Below are 22498 nucleotides of genomic sequence, written 5' to 3' on the forward strand. Positions count from 1 at the left end.
CGCTGCCCCCCCCCCCAGCTGTTCCCTCCCGCCCCACCTCTTCCTCTGCCAGCCCCGGGTGCCGGCTCCGCCCCGGGCCGCCTCGCTGGGCTCCGCAGAGGGGCGATGGCGGGGCCGGGTGGCGGGCGCCGCGCTGCGGGGCTCCCCCTGCGCCGCTGGCTGCAGCCTCTGGCTGGGGCCCAGCGTCTCGAGCCGGCCCGGAGGGACCGAACCAGCGCGGCCGGGGCCGCCGCCGCGACGCAGGGCGAAGGGCGGCTCAAGGGCCCCGAGGAGCTGCCGGGGCCGGGGCTGCTCCGCTCCGTCTACTGGCTCTTCCTGCGCGGCTACCTGCTGCACACGCACCAGCTGCAGGTGCGGCCCGGGCTGGGGGCTGGGCGGGGGGCACTGGGTGGGGCGCAGGGCACGGGCTGGGGGCTGGGGGCTGGGCGGGGGGCACTGGGTGGGGCGGCAGGGCGCGGGCTGGGAGTGGGGTACACGGTGGGGGGGCAGGGCACGGGCTGGGAGTGGGGTACACGGTGGGGGGCAGGGCGCGGGCTGGGAGTGGGGTACACGGTGGGGCGGCAGGGCACGGGCTGGGAGTGGGGTACACGGTGGGGCGGCAGGGCACGGGCTGGGAGTGGGGTACACGGTGGGGCGGCAGGGCACGGGCTGGGAGTGGGGTACACGGTGGGGTGGCAGGGCACGGGCTGGGAGTGGGGTACACGGTGGGGTGGCAGGGCACGGGCTGGGGGCTGGGCGGGGGGCACTGGGTGGGGCGGCAGGGCACGGGCTGGGGGCTGGGCGGGGGGCACTCGGTGGGGCGGCAGGGCACGGGCTGGGGGCTGGGCGGGGGGCACTGGGTGGGGCGGCAGGGCACGGGCTGGGGGCTGGGCGGGGGGCACTGGGTGGGGCGGCAGGGCACGGGCTGGGGGCTGGGTGGGGGGCACTGGGTGGGGCGCAGGGCACGGGCTGGGGGCTGGGCGGGGGGCACTGGGTGGGGCGCAGGGCACGGGCTGGGGGCTGGGCGGGGGGCACTGGGTGGGGCGGCAGGGCACGGGCTGGGGGCTGGGCGGGGGGCACTGGGTGGGGCGCAGGGCACGGGCTGGGGGCTGGGCGGGGGGCACTCGGTGGGGCGGCAGGGCGCGGGCTGGGAGCTGGGAGTGGGGTACACGGTGGGGCGGCAGGGCACGGGCTGGGAGTGGGGTACACGGTGGGGTGGCAGGGCACGGGCTGGGAGTGGGGTACACGGTGGGGTGCAGGGCACGGGCTGGGAGCTGGGAGTGGGGTACACGGTGGGGGGGGCAGGGCACGGGCTGGGAGTGGGGTACACGGTGGGGTGCAGGGCACGGGCTGGGAGCTGGGAGTGGGGTACACGGTGGGGCGGCAGGGCACGGGCTGGGAGTGGGGTACACGGTGGGGGGGCAGGGCACGGGCTGGGAGTGGGGTACACGGTGGGGGGCAGGGCGCGGGCTGGGAGTGGGGTACACGGTGGGGGGGCAGGGCGCGGGCTGGGAGTGGGGTACACGGTGGGGGGGCAGGGCGCGGGCTGGGAGTGGGGTACACGGTGGGGCGGCAGGGCGCGGGCTGGGAGTGGGGTACACGGTGGGGGGGCAGGGCGCGGGCTGGGAGTGGGGTACATGGTGGGGCGGCAGGGCGCGGGCTGGGAGTGGGGTACACGGTGGGGCGGCAGGGCGCGGGCTGGGAGTGGGGTACACGGTGGGGGGGCAGGGCGCGGGCTGGGAGTGGGGTACACGGTGGGGGGGCAGGGCTCGGGCTGGGAGTGGGGTACACGGTGGGGCGGCAGGGCACGGGCTGGGAGTGGGGTACACAGTGGGGCGGCAGGGCACGGGCTGGGAGTGGGGTACACGGTGGGGCGGCAGGGCGCGGGCTGGGAGTGGGGTACACGGTGGGGCGGCAGGGCGCGGGCTGGGAGTGGGGTACACGGTGGGGGGGCAGGGCGCGGGCTGGGAGTGGGGTACACGGTGGGGGGGCAGGGCTCGGGCTGGGAGTGGGGTACACGGTGGGGCGGCAGGGCACGGGCTGGGAGTGGGGTACACAGTGGGGCGGCAGGGCACGGGCTGGGAGTGGGGTACACGGTGGGGCGGCAGGGCGCGGGCTGGGAGTGGGGTACACGGTGGGGCGGCAGGGCGCGGGCTGGGAGTGGGGTACACGGTGGGGGGGCAGGGCGCGGGCTGGGAGTGGGGTACACGGTGGGGCGGCAGGGCGCGGGCTGGGAGTGGGGTACACGGCGGGGCGGCAGGGCGCACATTGTTGGGAGGCTGGGCCCAGACCTAGCCGGGCACCAAGGACTGTCCCAACCCTCCCCACTCCCTGAGCCCCGAGCCATCTCCACCAGCCTAGCATGGCCCGAGCAAAGCAGGTGCGACTCTCCTGCGGTTACAGGACGAGAGAGCAAGAGCCTCAGGGGCCAGGCTGGTCTTGTCACTAGCCGCAGGCGCAGAAGGGGCCCAGGTTGTGCAGTGACGGGGGCAGGTGACACTGAGGACTTGGCCGCAGGAGCAGAGGGGCGGGAGCCCCACGTGCAAGGGGGGGCAGTGGTGGGGTCCCGGCGGTTGGTGGGTCGGACTTGGTCACACACCTGGGAACACAGCGCAGGCCAGACACCCAGGCTGGGGGCCCTGGAGAAGGTTTGGGGGCAGGATGGCTCCTCAGCTGATCATGACCCCCAGCGCAGCCGGAGGGGTTTGTGTGACCTTGGCCTGTGTGAGCAGGGGGTCTTGCGGAGGAGCAGAGAAGAGATTTGGCCTGTGGACCAGGCACTGTGCCACCGCTGCTGGCAGGGTTGCCAACCGTCAGTACGCTTACGGACAGTCTGTAAAAAATTAGCCGAAATTGGACATGTCCGTCAAGTCTGTAAAAAAATGTAGGTGTCTGTAAATTTCATAAAAGTGCAATAAAATTTCAAAAAGCAGCAATTCAAATTTCAAAAAGCAGCGATTAAATTTCTTCTGTGCTGCTTCAGCCAGTTTGCTGCGGAAATTGGATATTTTAGTTGTTTATTTAGCTCAATAGTTGAGGTGATATAACATGAATCACATGATCCAGGACCATGACTAACTAAATTAGTGAGTTAAATAGCATATTGTTCCTGTGATGTATGAATAACAACGATTGGTTTTCACTTTGGGCCATTTATGTCGTCTTAATATAATCTAAAAATTATGTCCGTAAACAATTTGTCCGTAAATTTTTCCCATTTTGTCCGTAAATGAAATTTCTGAGGGTTGGCATCCCTGGCGGCTGGGTTACAAAACTCGGTGATTATGCAACGAAATGGCAGATGAATTGTAATGTTGATAAATGCAAAGTAACGCACGTTGGAAAAAGCCATCCCAGCTCTACCTACAATATGATGGGGACTAATTTAGCTACAACAACTCGAGAGAGAGAGCTCTTAGAGTCACTGTGGAGAGTTCTCTGAAAACACCCCTCCGTGTGCAGCGGCAGTGAAAAAAGCAAAGAGCATGTTGGGAATCATTAAAAAGGGTTGGAGAATAAGACAGAGAATATCTTATTGCCTCTGTATAAGTTCATGGTACGCCCACAGCTTGAATACTGCATCCAGATGTGGTCGCCTTATCTCAAAAAAGATCTCTTGGCATTGGAAAAAGTTCAGAAAAGGGCAACAAAAATAATGAGGGGTTCCCATGTGAAGAGAGATTAAAAAGGACTGGGACTTTTCATCTTAGAAAAGAGGCGACTGAAGGGGGAATATGCTAGAGGTCTATAAAATCATGCCTGGTGTGGAGACAGTGAATAAAGAAGAGTTAGTTACTTCTTCTCATTACACAAGAACTAGGGGGCACCAAATGAAATGAACAGGCAGCAGGTTTAAAACAAACCCAAGGAAGTTTTTCTTCACCCAGTGCACAGTTAACCTGTGGAACTCCTCGCCAGAGGATGTGGTGAAGACCAGGACTTTAACAGGGTTCCAAAAAGAGCTAGATAAATTCCCACGGAGATTAGGTCAGGATGGGCAGGGAGGGTGTCCCTGACCTCTGTTTGTCAGGGGCTGGGAATGGGTGACAGGGAGGGATCATGTGACGATTCCCTGTTGTGTTCCCTCCCTAAAGGGCTCCTGGCAGATCCTGTGGGCAGACAGGATCGTGGGCTGGATGGACCTTTGGTCTGACCCAGTCTGGCCGTTCTTATGTTCTTATGATCCTGCCCCCAAGCCTGGTGCCCACCGTTCCACGAGGTTGATAAACTGGAGCGGGGTCAGATCTCTGTACCCCAGGGGTACCCCAGGTGAGAACCACTGATCTAGTGTATCCCCCGCCAACTCACAGGGAGTGGGGGTACGTCTACACTACAGCGCTAGTTCGAACTAACTTAGTTCGAATTAGTTAATTCGAACTAAGCTAGTTCGAACTAGCGCATCTAGAACTAAAAACTAGTTCGAACTAGCGTTTTGCTAGTTCGAACTAGCGCGTCCACACTGATTGGACGCAGGGGGGCATTTAAGGGCAGCTGAAACCGGTTCTGGCAGGGCATCAGGTCAGCAGTTGCTTTGTGTGGCTGCTGTCTGAGGCTATCTGAGGCTCGTGCTTAAAGGGACCCCCCCTGGACAGCCGGTTCTCAGCTTTTCCTGCTTGCTTGCCAACCTCGCCGAGGGACAGCAAAGCGTCGGTCTCTGTGCCCGTCTGTGTCGGTGCTTCCCTTCGGGGGGGCCGCCGCAGGTGGCAACATGGAGCCACGGCTCGCCCTGCACCTTCTGGTGCACGTTCTGGACTTGCTACTGCAAGCCTGCCAGCAATGGCTCGAGGCTGCCTGGCACCACCTGGGGAACGTCAGCCCCCTGCCTCTCCGCCTGGCCGCCCTGGGGGCCGTGGAGGAGCCGCGGCGGCGCCCCGGCACCGGCGTGCCCCGCCGCATCTGGCGTCTGGACACCAGCAGCGACTGGTGGGACCGCATCGTCCTGGAGCGCTGGGACGACCGACAGTGGACCCAGAACTTTAGGATGAGGAGGGACACCTTCCTGGAGCTCTGCGAGTGGCTCGCCCCTGCCCTGCAAAGAAGGGACACTCGCATGAGGCCCGCCATCCCCCTCCAGAAGCGGGTGGCCATCGCCCTCTGGAAGCTCTCCACGCCGGACAGCTACCGATCCGTCGGGAACCAGTTCGGCGTGGGGAGATCCACTGTCGGAGCAGTGCTCATGCAGGTACGGCGCTCGTCGGCCACCGAGCCGGGGGGGAGGGGGGCTGCGAGGAGGGGATGGGCCGCCCCAGGGACAAGGGGGGGGGCGGGAGGAGGCGAAAGCGCCCCGCACCGGAGGGGTCGGGCTGTCCCGGCCGTACTACACGCCGCCAGGGGGGTTGCTTCCGGGAGTGGGGCGCGGGGCACTGCCAGGGCAGGAATGCTCCCAGCCACCCGGGCGCCCCACTGATTGACGCTTTGCTGTGTCTCTCTCCGCAGGTGGTCAAGGCCATCAACCGGGTGCTGCTCCGCAGGGTGGTCCGCCTCGCCGACCCGGATGCCGTCATCCGGGGATTCGGCGCCCTCGGCTTCCCCAACTGCGGGGGGGCCATCGACGGGACGCACATCCCCATCCGTGCCCCGGAACACCAGGCGTCCCGGTACGTGAACCGCAAGGGGTACTTCTCCGTCATCCTGCAGGCCGTGTGTGACCACCGGGGACAGTTGACGGACATAAATGTGGGCTGGTCCGGCAAAGCACACGACGCCCGGGTGTACCGGAACTCCTCCGTGTGCCAGCGGCTGCAGGACGGGACCTTCTTCCCCGACCGCCACATCAGGGTCGGGGACGTGGACATGCCCGTCTGCCTGGTGGGGGATGCCGCCTACCCACTGCAGCCCTGGCTCATGAAGCCCTACACGGGGCACCTCAATCCCTCCCGCCAGGCCTTCAATAACAGGCTGAGCAGGGCCCGCATCGTGGTGGAGGGGGCCTTCGGGCGACTGAAAGCCCGCTTTCGATGCCTCCTCACCCGTCTGGACCTGGCCGAGCACAACATCCCTCCCGTGGTGGCGGCATGTTGTGTGCTCCACAATTTGTGTGAGCGGAAGGGGGAGGCTTTCTTGCCAGCCTGGATGGCTGAGGCTGACCGCATGGCTGGACACTACGGTCAGCCCCGCACCGCCGCCGTCCGGGAAGCCCAGCGGGGGGCCATCCGGATCCGGGAAGCCCTGCGGGACAGCTTCCAGGTGGAGGAGGAGGAGGACTGACCTCTCCCTGCATGCCCCACCGGGGCCTTCTTCCACCCTACCCCCCCCCTTCCCCTTTCCCCTCCCTATCTACTGTACAATAAAGACACCTGTTTTTCCAACAAAAACGTCTGTTTATTTCAGAGAACTGGGGTGGGGGAGGGAGGAATGAAGGTGGGAGAAGGGAGGGGGAAACCTGGGACGAGGGAGCTGGAAGGGGAGGGGAGGGAAGGGAGGAAGGGAAAGGAAAGCTCAGGGGTAGGAGTCTGGGTGCCTCTCCCGTCTCGCCACACTGCGGGTCCGGGGGCGTCGGTGGGGAATGGTTGTGGAGGGGGGGGCAGAGAGGACAGGGGGTGTGGAGGAAGCAGGAGCGGAAGCAGGAGCGGAAGCAGGAGGAGCAGGAGGAGCAGGGGGAGCAGGGGGAGCAAGAGGGGGAGCAGGGGGAGCAAGAGGGGGAGCAAGAGGGGGAGCAGGGGGAGGAGGAAATGGAAAGCGGTCTAGCAGGCTCTGGAGGTGGCCTCGCAGGGCACGGCCCTGCTCCTCCAGGGCCTCCAGACTCCTCTGGCGCAGCCTGAGGTCCTCCTGGACCCAGTGGTCCTGGAGACGGAGCTGTCGGTCCAGGAACCGGAGATGCCGCCTCTGGTAGTCCTCCTGGTTCCTGGCTGTCCTGCTTGCCCGGGCGCGGGCGGCTGCTGCAGGCGGTGTGGTGCGCCCTGCAGTCCCCGGTGCTGCAGCTGTGGTGCAAGAAGACCAGCGGTCAATTACCCCAGGGGCCCAGGTGTGTGAAACCCAGCTCCCCTCTGCAAGGCCAGGGCCCCTGCAGGATCCCCAGCTGCTGCTCCGTAGTGGGCAAGGCCCAGGCGCACGGTCCCGGGGCTCCCTCTCGCCCCAGCCCCCCGTACACATAAGGGGAACACGAGGGTACTCACAGGTGGACGCCTCCCCGGCCTCTGATGATGCAGGCGAGCGGCTCTGTGGGGTGCCTCGGGGGTCCCGGGTCCTGGGAAGGCTGGCGGCAGGCTCCTGGCTCTCAGAGCCCTCTTCCTCCTCCTCGGTGTCCAGGAGCGGTCCCTCTGCCCCGGGGTCAATCACGTCCCGGGGGGCAGGGACGGCATGAGGCCCCAGGATGCGGTCCAGGGCATGGAAGTGGGGGCAGGCCTCCGGGTCAGCCCCTGGCAGGCAGGCCCGGGAGTAGGACTGCCGCAAGTCTTTAATCTTGCAGCGCACCTGCTCCCGGCTGCGCTGGTGGCCCCTGGCGGCCAGGCTGGCAGCCATGCGTCCATAGACGGCCGCGTTCCGGTGGCTAGTGCGGAGATCGTGGACATTTGAGGCTTCCCCCCAAACCTCGATGAGGTCCACGATCTCCGCACTTGACCAGGCGGGCGCCCGCCTTTTGCGCCCCCGGGCAGGCTCCCGGGAGCCGCCAGGCTGGTCGTGGGGAGCAGTGGAGGGCTGGGAGCCCTCGGATGGCTGGCTCATGGTGTGGCAGGTGCAGGCTGTGCAGGCACGGGTGCTGGCAGCCTTGCAACTGGCACAAAGTGAGTAGCCAGCCCGTGGCCCTTTAAGGGCTCCGGGGCCGGGAGGGGGGCAATAGAGTTTCCCTGGTGTTGGCCAGAGTGGCCACCAGGGAAACCTGGGAAGCCTTAGCCTCCCACTAGTTCGAACTAAAGGGCTACACAGCCCTTAGTTCGAACTAGCTAGTTCGAACTAGGCGTTAGTCCTCGTAAAATGAGGTTTACCTAGTTCGAACTAAGCGCTCCGTTAGTTCGAATTAAGTTCGAACTAACGGAGCGCTAGTGTAGCGCATAGGAAAGTTAGTTCGAACTAACGTCCGTTAGTTCGAACTAACTTTCTAGTGTAGACATACCCTGGGAGAGAGCAAGCTTGAAACAGGGATGCTCTTTTCAGACGCTTTCAAAACTCAGTAGCACTCGAGAAGGTCCAAAGCTGAACTCCAGCTTAACAACGTTTCTTGCCTGGGGATTTCCTGAGTTCTGTTTTGTTGAAGAGCAGCCACCTTAGGTTACAGGGTGGGGTGAGCCACTGGTCTGACCCAGCTCCCAACAGTGGCTGGTGCCAGATGCTCCAGGGCAAATTCTCAGAGCAGAACAATCATCGAGTGATCTGTCCCATTGTCGGGCACTCGGGGGCGCAGGGATCCGTGGAGCGTGCAGTTGCACGTCTGAGCAGCTTGGCTCCTACCCAGTGCCGGACCTGTCCGCCGGGAATTTACCTAGTTCTTTTTTAACCCAGTTACAGTTTTGTCCTTCAACACCTCCCATAGCAAAGGCAGGAGCCCGTAAGAAGCTGGGGGCGTTTCCCTGTGATTACAGCTGACGAGAGAAAGAGATAAATTAGCTACTCAGCAATAAGAATCTAGCAGAGACCTTGATATGTTTGGCCATCCCACTTGTTTTGTTGAGAGCAAGTGACATCCTGAGCCCACACAAACTGTAATGAGCAGACTCAGGGTTTACACAGCCTCCCTCCTGCGTGCCTTTCAGCCAAGCACATATCCGCCTTGTCACTTGTCAGGCAAAATAATCCCACTTCCCAGCAGGCTGACTGCACTGAGGTTGCTAGGTTGCTTTTCAAGTTGGGGTGAATGGGGAAATTCCTTGGAACAGGGCATCGGAGAACAGGGCAGCAAAAATGAGGAGAAGTTTGGAACGGCTGCCCTGTGAGGAAAGATGAATAGAAGAGGGACGTTTCAGCTTGGAAAAGAGGAGACTGAGGTCCCTTCCAGTCCTATGATTCTATGAGGGGGGATAGGAGAGAGGTCTATAAACTCAGCACTGATGTGGCGAAAGCGAGTGAGGAAAAGTGATGGACTCGTTCCCATAACGCACGATCTAGGGGGCGCCAAAAGAAATAAACAGGCAGCAGGTTCAAAACAAACGGAAGGAAGTTTTACTTCACGCGGTGCATTGTTAACCTGTGGAACTCCTTGCCAGAGGATTCGAAGTCCAAGACTGTAACAGGGTTGAAAAAAGAGCCAGATAAGTTTATGGAGGGCAGGTCCATCAATGACTGTTAGCCAGGACGGGTAGGGATGGTGCCCCTGGCCTCTGTTTGTCAGAAGCTGGGAATGGGTGACAGGAGACGGATCATGTGATGATTCCCTGTTCTGTTCCCTCCCTCTGGAGCACCTGGCACTGGCCACTGTGGCAGACAGGACACTAGGCTGGATGGACCTTTGCTCTGACCCAGTCTGGCTGTTTTGTAGGCTTGAGAGAGGGTGATTCTGTCAGTGAAATGGACACATCCAGCGCTGCACGTCCTTGCTCGCAGCAGGAAGCCGATAGACGTGTGTGTGGGTGAGAACCACTCCCAGCAGGAGCGTGGCCCCGTGTGCCTCGCTGTGTCTGCGTCCAGCCTGCGGGGAACGGAACGAGGTCGCTACACCGGCAGGCAAACCCCCCGATGGCGAGCAGGGAGGGGAAGCGTGATGGCGAACGGCCAACTCGTGCGCACGCCTGTCGGCCGGTGACCTTGCTCCTTTCGCTCCTGCAGTGGTTGTTCTGTGCCTCTGCAGGGGGCCATCGCGCCCGCTCCCTAGACAAAGGCCCCGGCGGGAGCGTAGCCCGAGAGGGGAGCCTGGGAGAGGTTGGATTTTGCAACCTTGGTGTGTCCTGATGCAGCAGCTGCAAGAGGCCGTGAGGCCTGGCTCAGGAGGGAATAGCCGTGGCCTCATCTGCGCCTGCAGGGTCCCGCTCGCATGTTTCCGAATAAGGCTCCGGGCCCCTGCAAACTCATCAGCTGAGGGGAAAAGGCCTTTTAGTTTGGCTTTGCCCGGGGCTGTGTAATGTGCTTTTGCCCAGCGTCGGCCTTGACCCCGTAGCAGACTCCTGAGGGCTCGGAGGGCTGTGTGCTTAAGGTTGGACCCTCGATTGTGAAATTGGCGGGGACCGGGGGACAGATCAAAGGTACGTAGGGCCTTGACCTCCACTGAACCCGATGTTTCCCAGCATCGGTCTCAGCCGTAATGGCCTGTAATGCGACAGGGGCATTGTCTGGCTGGCTCACACCGAGATCTGGGCCCCGTCTCTGACAGCGTCCAGAGCAAAGTGCCCGAACCCCAGAGACAACTTTGGAACGTCCTGCCCGGACGGGCGTTCCGGGTGGTGAACGGTCCTTGTGTCCGATCTGCCTCCTCTCTCTGTTCGCTGCTCCGGGCGCCTCTGTCCCGCCTCCCCCTCCAGCTGCCCTCCCCCAAGGGGCTCAGCCTCGCTCTGCGGGTGGGAACCTCGTCGTCCGTCCATTTCGCCCGTTGGCTCTGCTCTGTCTCTTCCCGCTGTTCCTTTCAGAGCGGTGCTGCCCGCCGGAGCCAGGGGAGGCGGCGCTGCTGAGTTAGCTAAAGGCAGCAGAGTCCCCAGAAATATTCTCCAGTCCTGTCCTTACGCAGCTGAAAATCGTGGTGGCTTGTTTTTTTTTCTTTTCCGGCGGCTGCGCTTTCAGCCCAGATCTCCCCTGTCGACAGTGACGCCCGGGCCCCTTTGTCAGGCTGATACGGTCAGTTTCGGGAAGCGTGAGAGTAGATTTGCAAAACCAGCGAGGAGTCCGGCAGCGCCGTAACGACGGACATTGGTGTTTTGTGGAAGCGTTGTGGGTAGTTTACATCCCCCCCTCCCCCCGCAGGTGCTTGACTTTGCGCTAATGTCACCAGGTGACACAACAACAGTAGCACAAAGTCAAGCACCTGCACGGGGGACAGAAACCACAACCCTTTCTTGTCACAGGCAGAGAGCCGCCAGAGAGCAGCGGGCCCGGCTTGGCGCTGCACCCGGGGAGATTTCTTTCAGCCAGTTTGCTGGGTAGACCTGGGATTCCCCCAATCACCCCGAGAGCCTTTCTCAAATATAGGCAGAGCGTTTGCTACTCGCCCGTTCTGCGCGCCCGGGGCTGTTGGTAGCGAGATTGTGGGGGTTTGCTAGCCGTTCAGCCCCTCTGACCTACAGCTCCTGGGTGTGGTGACAGGGCGTGCCTCTTAAATGAGGTGACTAAGGAGGGCATAGGAGAGAGGTCTATAAAATCCTGATGGGTCTGGAGAAAGTGAAGAAGGAAACGTGAGGGACTTGTTCCCTTAACATAAGAACTAGGGGTCACCCGATGAAATGAACAGGCAGCAGGTTTAAAACAAACCCAAGGAAGTTTTTCTTCACGCAGCGCACAGTCAACCTGTGGAACTCCTCGCCGGAGGATGTTGTGAAGACCAGGATTTTACCAGGGTTCTAAAAAGAACTAGATACATTCACAGAGGTTAGGTCCATTGGTGGCTGTTAGCCAGGCATGGTGTCCCTGGCCTCTGTTTGTCAGAGGCTGGGAATGGATGACGGGAGGGATCACGTGACGATTCCCTGTTGTGTTCAATCCCTCTGGGGCACCCTGCTGTGGGCAGACAGGACACTGGGCTGGATGGGGCTTTGCTCCGACCCCGTCTGGCGGTTCTTAGACACTTTACACCAGCCCCCTGTGTCCTGTCACCTCAGCCAGTGCGAGCCCCCGGGCATTACCAGGGAAAACCAGAGTCAGGGTGGGACTCCGCCAGTACCCACCTTGGTGGATTCTGATGCTTTCGTTGGTCCCATAAAGTTGAGATGTGCCCTGCCCCCAAACCTCCTGGGCGGGGGAGTAGCCCCATGCACGGGGACCTTGAGGCCGCAGGGGGGTGGGTTCTGGCTGGGTGCTGGACTGGGCAGGCAAAGCCAGGGTGCCGCACTGCTCCCGGGCCCCCGGCGGTCCAAGGCTACCCGCCGTCATGCCTTGCAGGTGCTGTTCCGGAAGCTCTACGGCCCCATGTGGAAATCCACCTTTGGGATGTACAAGAACGTCAACGTGGGGAGCCCAGAGCTCCTGGAGCAGCTGCTGAGGCAGGAGGGGAAGTACCCCATGAGGAGTGACATGGCCCTGTGGAAGGAGCACCGGGACACCCGGCAGCTGCCCTACGGCCCCTTCACTGAGTGAGTCCTGCAGCCCCGGCGTGAGCCGTCCCGAGGGCGCGCCCCGGCTCTCGCAGCCAGGCAGGGCTGGATCCCTGAGCAGCCAGTGCCGCCCATGGCCTGCCGTATGCGGGAGGCAGGGCCACATGCCAGGTGTGTCCGGAGAGCGACGGGCAGGGGGAGTGGGTCATCGACCCATTGACTCTCAGAGCACTGGGACTGGCAGGAACCTTGCGAGGCCAGCGAGTCCAGTCCCCTGCCCTTGCAGCAGGACCCAGCACCATCTAGACCATCCCTGACAGGCGTCTATCCAGCCTGCTCTTCAATATCTCCAGGGATGGAGACTCCACGACCTCCCCGGGCAACTTATCCCAGGGTTTACCCCGACAGGCAGGAAGTTTTCCCTAATGTCCAACCTCAACCTCCCATGCTGCGATTTTCACCCATTGCTTCTTGTTCTATCCTCAGAGGCCAAGGGGAACAATTTTTCTCCTTCCTCCTTGTGACACCCTTTTAGATACCTGAAAACTGCTCTCCTGTCCCCGCTCAGCCTGCTCTTTTCCAAACTAAACAAGCCCAATTCTTTCAGTCTTCCCTCCTAGCTCATGTTCTCTAGACCTTTCATCTTTCTTGTTGCTCTTTTCTGGACCCTCTCCAATTTCTCCACCTCTTTCCTGAGATGCGGTGCCCAGAACTGGACACAACACTGCAACTGAGGCCTGATCAGCACAGAGCAGAGCGGAAGAATGACTTCTGTGTCTTGCTCACAGCACTCCTGTTCATGCAGCCCACACCATGTTGGCTTTGTTCAATAGCATCACACTGCTGACTCATCTTTAGCTTGTGGGCCACTCTGACCCCTAGATGCCTTTCTGCAGGGCTCCTGCCTAGACAGTCACTTCCCTTCTGTGCGTGTGACACGGATTGTTCCTTCCTAAAGTCAGAGCTTCCTGGTTTTCCCCACATGTGTCCTTCCCTGGGAGAACTCCGGCTGGCGGGTTCTGTGTCCATCCGGAGGCGGGTGAGGGTTGAGATTAGGGAACCGGACGCAGGTCAGGAACAGGAACCCTTGTGGAAAACCCACCGGGCCCATGTCACTCGGTTTCCATGTGTGCGGAGAAGCTGAGCTCCGGTGTCTTTCAGAAGAGGGGGGCTTAGTTCTGGGGGGCCCGCGGCGCGCTGTCCCGGGCACCGAAGGGCAGGGCCCATCCCCTCCCCATGCGGAAAGGTGGGTGTTGGAGCCGTTTTGTGGCTGGTCAGGCAGCTGGGAATTTGGGAGCCGACAGCTGGGCAGAGGGCGAGGGGACCGTGGCAATGGGGCTGCTTTGGGTGAAATTCTCATGGCAGATCCTTGCCAGGGCTGAGGCCTGGTGCCCGTGCGTGAGCGAAACTCTTTGGCCTGGTGCTGCTGTGGGGGTCAGAGCCTGGGGCAGGGCGGGATCCTGCCAGGGCCAGAGAGAGTCAGGCGGGTGTTACGGGCAGCAGGCGGGTGGAGGGTTGACACGGGGTTTGCCCGCATGGCGGGCAGTGCCAGCTGCTTCCCCGGAAAGAGCAAGAGCCCTTCTGCCCCAGTGGGCACCTTGGGAGTAACCAGCCCGCAGGGTGCCCAACCTACGCCCCGGAGCAGGGGGCTTTAGCGCCCTGGCCCAGCTGACCCCATCGCCCGGCGTTGCGGGGGCACCCGACATGGTCTATGTGGCCGCAGGCAGCACCTGCCAGCAGTGCCTAGGGGTGGGGGCTGGTACCTCCATTTGGCCATTGCGGGGGGCAGGCAGTGGGCGCGGCTGGAATTGTGGAGGGGGGGAGGGGAGGGGGAATCCCAGTGTTTCGGGGGAGTTCCCTGCCAGTCCCAGCATGCGGGGGGGGGGGCGGCTCGGCATCCCTCCCCCAGCTGCCCCTTGGCGTGGGCGGGAGCTGAGCCCTCTGCCTGTGCCAGGGAAGGGGAACGCTGGTACCGCCTGCGGCAGATTCTCAACCAGCGGATGCTGAAGCCGTCGGAGGCCGTGCTGTACGCGGGGGCCATCGGCGAGGTGGTGACGGACCTGGTGGCGCGGCTGCAGGCGGAGCGGGCGGCGAGCCCCTCGGGGGTCTCGGTGGGGGACGTGGCCAACCTGCTCTACAGATTCGCCCTGGAGGGTAGGTGGCAAGGGGGCGGCGTGGGGGGAGGGGTGGGGCTCTGGGGTCCCCGCGGACCTGCTGCAGCCTTGTGCTGCTTCCCTGGAGCCCTCCCCGGCCTGTGCCTCTTGCCCCGTACCAGCCCCTCTGCTCTCCTCCGCGCCAGGCATCTCCTACATCCTCTTTGAGACCCGCATCGGGTGCCTGGAGCCGGAGATCCCCGCCGAGACGCGGCGTTTCATCGACGCCATCGGCCTCATGCTGAAGAACTCCATCTACGCCACCGTCCTGCCTCAGTGGAGCCGGGAGCTGCTGCCCTTCTGGAACCGCTACCTGAGCTGCTGGGACACCATCTTCGCCTTCGGTCTGTGCCCGGCACCCTGCAACCAGGCCCCAGCTTGCAGCCCTCCCCCTCTGCGCAGGGCCCTGGCAGACCCCCCGGCCTGGCCCTGCCCACTCCCGGCAGACTCTCTGCCCAGAGACGGGGGCCAGGCCCTTGGAGGAGCCCGGCCCGGGACACGTTTCTAGAGGAAGAACCGCACGTTGCTCGGCACAGAGAGTGCAGGGGGCTGGAGGGGAAATCGTTTGGTCCCGTGGATCAGCCTGCGGCAGAGCAGCTGGTTTTCAGGGGGCCCAGGATGGGGGTTGCCAGGTGTCTGGTGTTCGCCCCGACTGTCCGTTACTCGGGTCCCCCCGCCAGTTAAAAAAAACTGCCGGGCCATTTAAAGGCGCAGCACCTTTTTTTTTTCTCTCAACAGAATTTTTTCCCAGTGTGGTTTTTTGGGGGAGGGGAGGGGGGGTGTTCGGTATTTTTTGTTAAACCATCTGGCAACCCTACTCAGGATCCGCGTTTCCCCCCCCACCCTTAATTGAGACACCCCCGGCTGCCCCGGGCCAGCTGCTGGTCTCAGGGGCTCGGGCCAGGGGCTGTTCAGGGTTCTGGGCTCTTGGCCCCGGGGGGTGGAAGGGTCTGTGGGTCCGGGGGGAGTTGCTAACATGGAACTTTTGGCCGGGAGGGGTCCCAGGCAGCTGGAGTCAATCCTGCTGCCTCGGGGTCTCTGCTCCCTTCCCCCCCCCCCCCCCCCCCGGGCCCACTGGCTGCTGAGATCCCAGTCAGCTACATGGCAGGACAGTCCGCACAGGGAGACTGACCTGCTCTATGCCTCATGGCCCAGGCCCCCCGCCCCCTCCCGGTCTGCCCTGGGGGGCAACAAGGAGCCACTCCACCCCAGGCAGCTATGGCTGGGGGTGCTGGAAACATGCCCTGGCCATGGTGCCTTCCCAGCCTGGCCCCTCCAGTGCCCCTTCGGGGGTTGAAATCTCCCAGCCGGCCCCTGCAATGAATTCATGCCCCCCCCATCTCTAAGGTCTCCGGCTATAGCCCGGGGCTGGCCTGTAGCCACCCTGACCCACCTCATCTCTCGATGCCCCCAAGCCAGCTCCCCCTGGGCCAGCCCTCACCCGCCTGGACTCTCTGGCCCTGCAGGCAAGAAGCTGATTGACAAGAGGACGGAGGAGCTGGAGGGGCAGCTGGAGCGGGGGGAGCAGGTGTCGGGCTACCTGAGCTACCTGCTGGCCAGCGGCAGGCTGACGCCGGAGGAGGTGTACGGCAGCGTGGCCGAGCTGCTGCTGGCCGGCGTGGACACGGTAGGGAGGCCTGGCCAAACGGCACCGGGCTCCTGCCACCTCCCGGCCCTGGCGGGTCAGGCTGGGGGCTGTTTGCGGAGGAGCTGCTCGGGGAGGGGAGGGCTTCCTAGGGCAGCTGGGGAGAGGGGGGCTCTGGAAAGGCGCAACTCACTCGCCACGAGCTCAGTGCCTGTCGGGCCTCGTGGGGAGGGCAGCAGGCCAGCCTGGATTCCACTCTTGGCTTGCCACAGCTGAGTCGTGGCCCCCTCTGGGCCTCAGTTTCCCCTCCCAGCCTTTGTTTGTCTGGTCTGTTTCGATGGGGAGATCTGTGGGCAGGGACTGGCCCAATGGGCCCCCCTCCATGGGGGTCTGGGCAGTCACAGCCTGCTCCTGCTTTCCCTCCCTGAGACCTGGCTTGTGTCCATGTGGCTCCCTCACCCTGCTCTGCTGTCACCCCCCAGACGTCCAACACCCTGTCCTGGGCTCTCTACCACCTGGCCCGGGACCCAGCGATCCAGGCCTCCTTGCACCAGGAGGTGGAGAGCGTCGTGCCCAGAGAGCGGGTCCCCAGCGCTGAGGATCTGGCCAAGATGCCCTTGCTGAGGGCCGTGATCAAGGAGACGCTCAGGTACAGCCCCGGCCCGGTCGGGCTACTGAGAGAGGCCCCCCATGGCGGGCCGCCCGCCCCAGCTGGATGGCATCTTGGGTGGGACCATGCCCCGGATGGGAGGGCTCCGTCAGTGTCGTGCACTCACTAACCTCCCCTTGGCCCCCTCCCCAGCCACGCCCCAGGGCCACGGCTCTGCACCCGGTGCCAGTCGGAACCCGGGACCAACCAGTCCACCAGGGTATGTGCCAGGCCGGCGTGGCAGCCAGGGCACTGGCTCCAGCCCAGCAGCCGGTCTCTGCTCTCCCTGCCTGTCTCCAGCGGGGCCCCGGAGCTCATGGCCCCGCCCTGCCAGGGGCAACACAGAGGGGCAAACGGTGCAGCTGGCCAGGCGCCCGGGCGCTGGGAAACGGCAGCGCCACCCGCCTGGCACGTTTGTGACGGGTCCCCAGCCTCTCGCGCCTCCGCCAAGCAGCCTGTGCCCAGGGTACCCGCGGGGCTGGCAGAGCAGCAGCCGGCCGGAGGGGCCCAGAGGCGGTCTGGGGTTTTGCCTCGCCAGCAGCCCCCTTTTCTCCTCCCTCCCTCGTGCCCCTCTCGCCTCCCTGCCGCAGGCTGTACCCCGTGGTCCCCACCAACGCCAGGGTCATCGTGGAGAAGGACATCGCCATCGGCGGCTATCGCTTCCCGAAGGACGTGAGTGGGGGTCCCTGGTCTGCCCCCCCCCCCCGCCGGGTCAGACTGGCCAGGGACCCGGCTGCCCTGGCGACAGGTCCCTGGACGGGGCTGGAGGAACTAATGTCCCATGTGAAGGCAGCACAAAAGCTGCTCCCCATTGGGCACAGCAGATAACTGCTTGGAAGGGGACAAGCCTAAAGCAGGGGGTGGGGGGAGCCCAAGGGCGGGCTGGCAGGGGCTGCAGGGCAGGAGTGAGGGGCACTGGCAGGGCTGGAGGGGGGCAGCGCTGGGGGCAGGGGCTGCAGGTCGGGAGTGAGGGGCACCGGCAGGGCTGGGGGGGCAGCGCTGGGGGCAGGGGCTGCAGGTCAGGAGTGGGGGGCACTGGCAGGGCTGGGGGGGCAGCGCTGGGGGCAGGGGCTGCAGGTCGGGAGTGGGGGGCACTGGCAGGGCTGGGGGGGCAGCGCTGGGGGCAGGGGCTGCAGGTCGGGAGTGGGGGGCACTGGCAGGGCTGGGGGGGGCAGCGCTGGGGGCAGGGGGTGCAGGTCGGGAGTGAGGGGCACCGGCAGGGCTGGGGGGGCAGCGCTGGGGGTAGGGGCTGCAGGTCGGGAGTGAGGGGCACCGGCAGGGCTGGGGGGGCAGCGCTGGGGGTAGGGGCTGCAGGTCGGGAGTGAGGGGCACTGGCAGGGCTGGGGGGGGGGCAGCGCTGGGGGCAGGGGCTGCAGGTCGGGAGTGAGGGGCACTGGCAGGGCTGGGGGGGGGCAGCGCTGGGGGCAGGGGCTGCAGGTCGGGAGTGAGGGGCACTGGCAGGGCTGCGGGGGGGGGGGGGGGCAGGACTGCCTGGCTCCCATCAAGGGCTGCTGGCAATTAAGCACGTGCCAGGCATAGACCCCCCCCCCCAGGGCTGGGGGGGCAGCGCTGGGGGTAGGGCTGCAGGTCGGGAGTGAGGGGCACCGGCAGGGCTGGGGGGGCAGCGCTGGGGGTAGGGCTGCAGGTCGGGAGTGAGGGGCACCGGCAGGGCTGGGGGGGCAGCGCTGGGGGTAGGGGCTGCAGGTCGGGAGTGAGGGGCACCGGCAGGGCTGGGGGGGCAGCGCTGGGGGTAGGGGCTGCAGGTCAGGAGTGAGGGGCACCGGCAGGGCTGGGGGGGGCAGCGCTGGGGGCAGGGGCTGCAGGTCGGGAATGAGGGGCACCGGCAGCGCTGGGGGGGGGCAGCGCTGGGGGTAGGGGCTGCAGGTCGGGAGTGAGGGGCACCGGCAGGGCTGGGGGGCAGCGGCTGCAGGTCGGGAGAGAGGGGCACCGGCAGGGCTGGGGGGGCAGCGCTGGGGGTAGGGCTGCAGGTCGGGAGTGAGGGGCACCGGCAGGGCTGGGGGGGCAGCGCTGGGGGTAGGGCTGCAGGTCGGGAGTGAGGGGCACCGGCAGGGCTGGGGGGGCAGCGCTGGGGGTAGGGCTGCAGGTCGGGAGTGAGGGGCACCGGCAGGGCTGGGGGGGCAGCGCTGGGGGTAGGGGCTGCAGGTCGGGAGTGAGGGGCACCGGCAGGGCTGGGGGGGCAGTGCTGGGGGCAGGGGCTGCAGGTCGGGAGTGGGGGGCACCGGCAGGGCTGCGGGGGGGGGGCAGCGCTGGGGGTAGGGCTGCAGGTCGGGAGTGGGGGGCACTGGCAGGGCTGGGGGGGCAGCGCTGGGGGCAGGGGCTGCAGGTCAGGAGTGAGGGGCACCGGCAGGGCTGGGGGGGGCAGCGCTGGGGGCAGGGGCTGCAGGTCGGGAATGAGGGGCACTGGCAGGGCTGCGGGGGGGGGGGGGGGCAGGACTGCCTGGCTCCCATCAAGGGCTGCTGGCAATTAAGCACGTGCCAGGCATAGACCCCCCCCCCCCGGGCTGGTCCCCGGTGGTTGCTAGGCGGCGCGGTGCGTTGCCGGGCGCCCGGGTTGCCGTGGGGACGTTTCTCACCATCTTGTGTCCGGCTGCCCAGACGCTCTTCGTGCTGGCTCACTACGCGATGGCGCACGACGCGACCAGCTTCCCGGAGCCCGAGCGCTTCCTGCCCCAGCGCTGGCTCCGGGGCCACGGCTCTTCCCACCACCCCTTCAGCTCCATCCCCTTCGGCTACGGGGTCCGGGGCTGCCTGGGCCGCCGCATTGCTGAGCTGGAGATGCACCTGGCTCTGGCCAGGGTGAGTGGGGCCCGTGGGGCCGGCGGGCGGAGGGGGCGTGGCCAGGCTGGAGCTAGAGGTGCCCAGCCCCCGAGCAATGAAGCCGTGGGGCGTGTGGCCCCCCTGGTCTCAGGGACACCCTCTGCCTGGGGGGGTTGGGCCCCTCCCCCTGCTGGGACTGAACCCCACCGAATGCCCCCTTCCCGGCACCAGGGGGGCTGGTGGCAGGGCCACGGGGGAGAACGCGCCCGAGGGAGAGGGGCTGGAGAGAGCCTGGGGAGGGGGCTCGGGCCATGGACGCGACCAGGCGTCTCCTCCCCACAGATCAGCCAGACGTTCGAGCTGCGCCCGGAGCCCAACAGCAAGGAGGTGACGCCCCTCTCCCGCATCGTCCTGGTGCCCAACCGGCCCATCAACCTGCAGTTCCTTGCCCGGCAGCCGGCCCCCTGAGCGCACCCGCCCCACAGCACCGTCGGCATCCGCCCCACAGCGGCATCTGCCCCACGGCGTCGTCAGCATCCGCCCCACAGCGCCGTCGGCATCCGCCCCACAGCGGCATCTGCCCCACGGCGTCGTCAGCATCCGCCCCACAGCGCCGTCGGCATCCGCCCCACAGCGGCATCTGCCCCACGGCGCCGTCGGCATCCGCCCTACAGCGGCATCTGCCCCACGGCGTCGTCAGCATCCGCCCCACAGCGCCGTCGGCATCCGCCCCACAGCGGCATCTGCCCCACGGCGTCGTCAGCATCCGCCCCACAGCGCCGTCGGCATCCGCTCTACAGCGGCATCTGCCCCACGGCGTCGTCAGCATCCGCCCCACAGCGCCGTCGGCATCCGCCCTACAGCGGCATCTGCCCCACGGCGCCGTCGGCATCCGCCCTACAGCGGCATCCGCCCCACGGCGCCCGCCCCTCGCCAGGCCAGAGAGGCTCGATGGCTCTGCCCCACCTCGCCGCTGGGCCCGGTGAAGGCAGCAGCCCCATGGAACCAGGGCAGGGATCCGGCTGGCAGGGCCGAGCAGCAGCCGTGGGGTGTCCGTTTAGCTGGGAGACGGGCCATGCCCCGGGCGGGGCAGGGGTCTGGCTGATGCCCGCAGCAGTGACCGTACCCGCTGGGTCCCCATGTGCTCAGACAGCTGGGGGGCTCCTGTCTCCTTTGGAGGAGCCTGCTGGGGGGCCCAGGCCCTGACGCATTTCTGTCCCCTGGCCCCCCCACACCAATTGTGGTTCATTCATTTCCAGCCCCCCAGGCCTGTGCTGCCTAGCAGGGCCCTTTGGCCAGCTAGAGCTCGCGCCCAGAGGCTGGCACCCGGCCTGGGCGTCGCTCCAGCTCCCAGGGAGGGGCCCCATGTAACCGTGGAAGCTCAGATCTCCCCCTGGGCTGCCCAGGCTGGGCACAGGGAGGGGCTGTGGGGTCTGCCCCAGGCAGAAGCCCCAACGTGTCCCTGCACCCCCCCAACACACACACACCCCTTTGGCTCCTGGGTTCCTGCCCAGCGCTGGCTCTGCCTCATGTTCCCCCCTGGACTTGGGCCCTGGGGCTGGCTGCAGAGCAGGGGCCGGCTAGGCCCAAGTGCGGGGACCAGGGTGGCGGCTGGGCAGCCGGCACGGCCCGGGGAGCAGGGCGCCGGTAGCCCTGCCGGGCACTCGAGGGTGCAGAGTGCTCTGGGGAGGTGCCCCGGGGCGGGTTCCCGGGGCAGCACTGGGGATGCCAGCCTGGGGCGTGCGAGGGAGGCGCTCTCACACACTCAGCAGGAGGCGCACGGCCACAGGCAGCCAGGAATCAGAACCAGCCACCCGGCTCCCCCCCCGCCAATCACCAGCCGGGGCCAGGGTTCATGGGCTACCCTACAATAACACACCAGGGGGCAAAGGTCAGTGTCCAAGCAGTGTGAGCGCCTCGGCCCCCGCGCAGGGGGGCGCGACCACCCGCTGGCAGCAGGGGGTCCCAGCCCTGGCAAGGGGAGCACGCAGGGTCGTGGCCCACACCCGGCGGGAGCAGGCGGGGCGAGCAGTCTGGCTTGCGAAGGAGCTGGGGGGCGGGGAGGGGCTGGACTCTGCAGGCATGTCCCATGCCACGGGGCCAGGCGCTAAGCCGAGGTGCAGCTCCGGGGCTCCGGCCGGCCGCTCGGGTTTCCCGTGTCCTGCTGCTCTTCCGCTCCCAGCGGGGCGGCCCGGGCGCCCAGACGGACGTGGCAGCGACACATCCCGGCGCCGTCAGAGCGAGTGCCGGTTGAGGCCTGCAGAAAGCGGGGTGGGGAGTTAACAGGATGCAGCAGCTTCCCCCCCTGCTTCTGGGGCCCCCGCCCCCAGGGTGGCACGGCTCCAGGCACCCGCTGCAGGCCCAGCATGCCATGCCCTGGCTGGGGCGGGTAGCGTGGGACCTGCAGCTCCCCGGGCTGGCCACCACCTCCTCCCCACGGCTGGCTGCACAGCCCGTGCACCCCCTGGCCGCCTGGAGGGCCGAGCCCAGACCCGCCCGCTGCGCAGAGCGGGAGCTGCCGGCTCCAGACGCAGGGAGGCCAGGGACCGGCTCCAGCCCAGGCGGTGGGAGCGTCCGGCTCTGGGCGGGCAGAGGGCTGTCAGGCAGGAATAGCTCCCACCCAGGCCGGCTGCAGCCAGGTTAGAACCAGGCCCCAAGCCGCCCTCCCCCGCCTGCCTGGGCTACCCCCGCAGCATCCATCCTGCCCCAGAGCGCAGGCGACTGGCTGAAGGGGGGCAGCTGTGAGCAAAGGCCACCAGGGCACAAAGCGGCAGCCAGGCGCATGCCACGGGAAAGGCCCCGTTTCTCCGGCCCTGGTCTCTCTGGCCAAGCAGCCGTCTAGGAGCTGCTGGCAGGGGCATGCAGCCCACCCGACCACACGCACACCCCCGTGCCCAGCAAGGCTGGGGGGGCCCTGGGACCTGGCCACACTGGGGGGAGGGGGGGCACATGACCCAGGTGGCCCTGCATGCCAGGTGAGCTCTGCACCCGCCCTGGCCAAATGTGCCAGCCAAGCTGAGTCTGAACACGCACGCAGGAAGCCCCGGCGATGCCCCCAGCAGCCGGACAGCCTGCCCGCTCCCCGCCTTAGTAACTTACCAGCCCTGCTTCCTTTGCAGTAACTTCCACCCCCCCCCTACTTAATAAACCCACGTGTGTCTGATCCAGCTGGGGGAGTCATTGCAGGGGGGGCTGTGTGCGTCTCCTGGCTACAGGGAGCAAACTCCGGGAGCTTCCCGTGTGGACA

At 65.7% G+C, this 22498-nt stretch overlaps 2 protein-coding genes across 3 annotated transcripts; one reads left to right on the plus strand and one right to left on the minus strand.

The window, feature by feature from the left end:
- The first annotated feature begins 73 nt into the window (after positions 1-73).
- Positions 74-22414, plus strand: CYP27A1 (cytochrome P450 family 27 subfamily A member 1). 2 transcript variants are annotated; one of them, XM_075932953.2, is made up of 10 exons: positions 74-351; positions 11935-12125; positions 14041-14240; positions 14386-14583; positions 15706-15866; positions 16307-16473; positions 17064-17145; positions 19090-19290; positions 19594-19767; positions 19854-22414. In XM_075932953.2, the coding sequence occupies exons 1-9, from the start codon at positions 106-108 to the stop codon at positions 19717-19719; spliced, it is 1572 nt and encodes a 523-aa protein (XP_075789068.1). In that variant the 5' UTR covers positions 74-105; the 3' UTR covers positions 19720-19767; positions 19854-22414. The 2 variants fall into 2 exon arrangements, with proteins under 2 accessions (XP_075789068.1, XP_075789067.1); XM_075932952.2 differs by having other exon boundaries at positions 19594-22414.
- On the minus strand, positions 6418-7929 carry LOC149524032 (uncharacterized). Its single transcript, XM_089779617.1, has 2 exons — positions 7095-7929; positions 6418-6899 (listed from the first exon to the last, which is right to left on the minus strand). Exons 1-2 carry the CDS (start codon positions 7642-7644, stop codon positions 6418-6420), a joined length of 1032 nt encoding a protein of 343 aa, XP_089635743.1. The 5' UTR covers positions 7645-7929.
- Positions 22415-22498: the final 84 nt, after the last annotated feature.

The sequence above is a fragment of the Pelodiscus sinensis genome, chromosome 7, assembly GCF_052426305.1.
Source record: "Pelodiscus sinensis isolate ZL-2025 chromosome 7, ASM5242630v1, whole genome shotgun sequence".
In the NCBI taxonomy this organism is placed as follows: Eukaryota; Metazoa; Chordata; order Testudines; family Trionychidae; genus Pelodiscus; species Pelodiscus sinensis.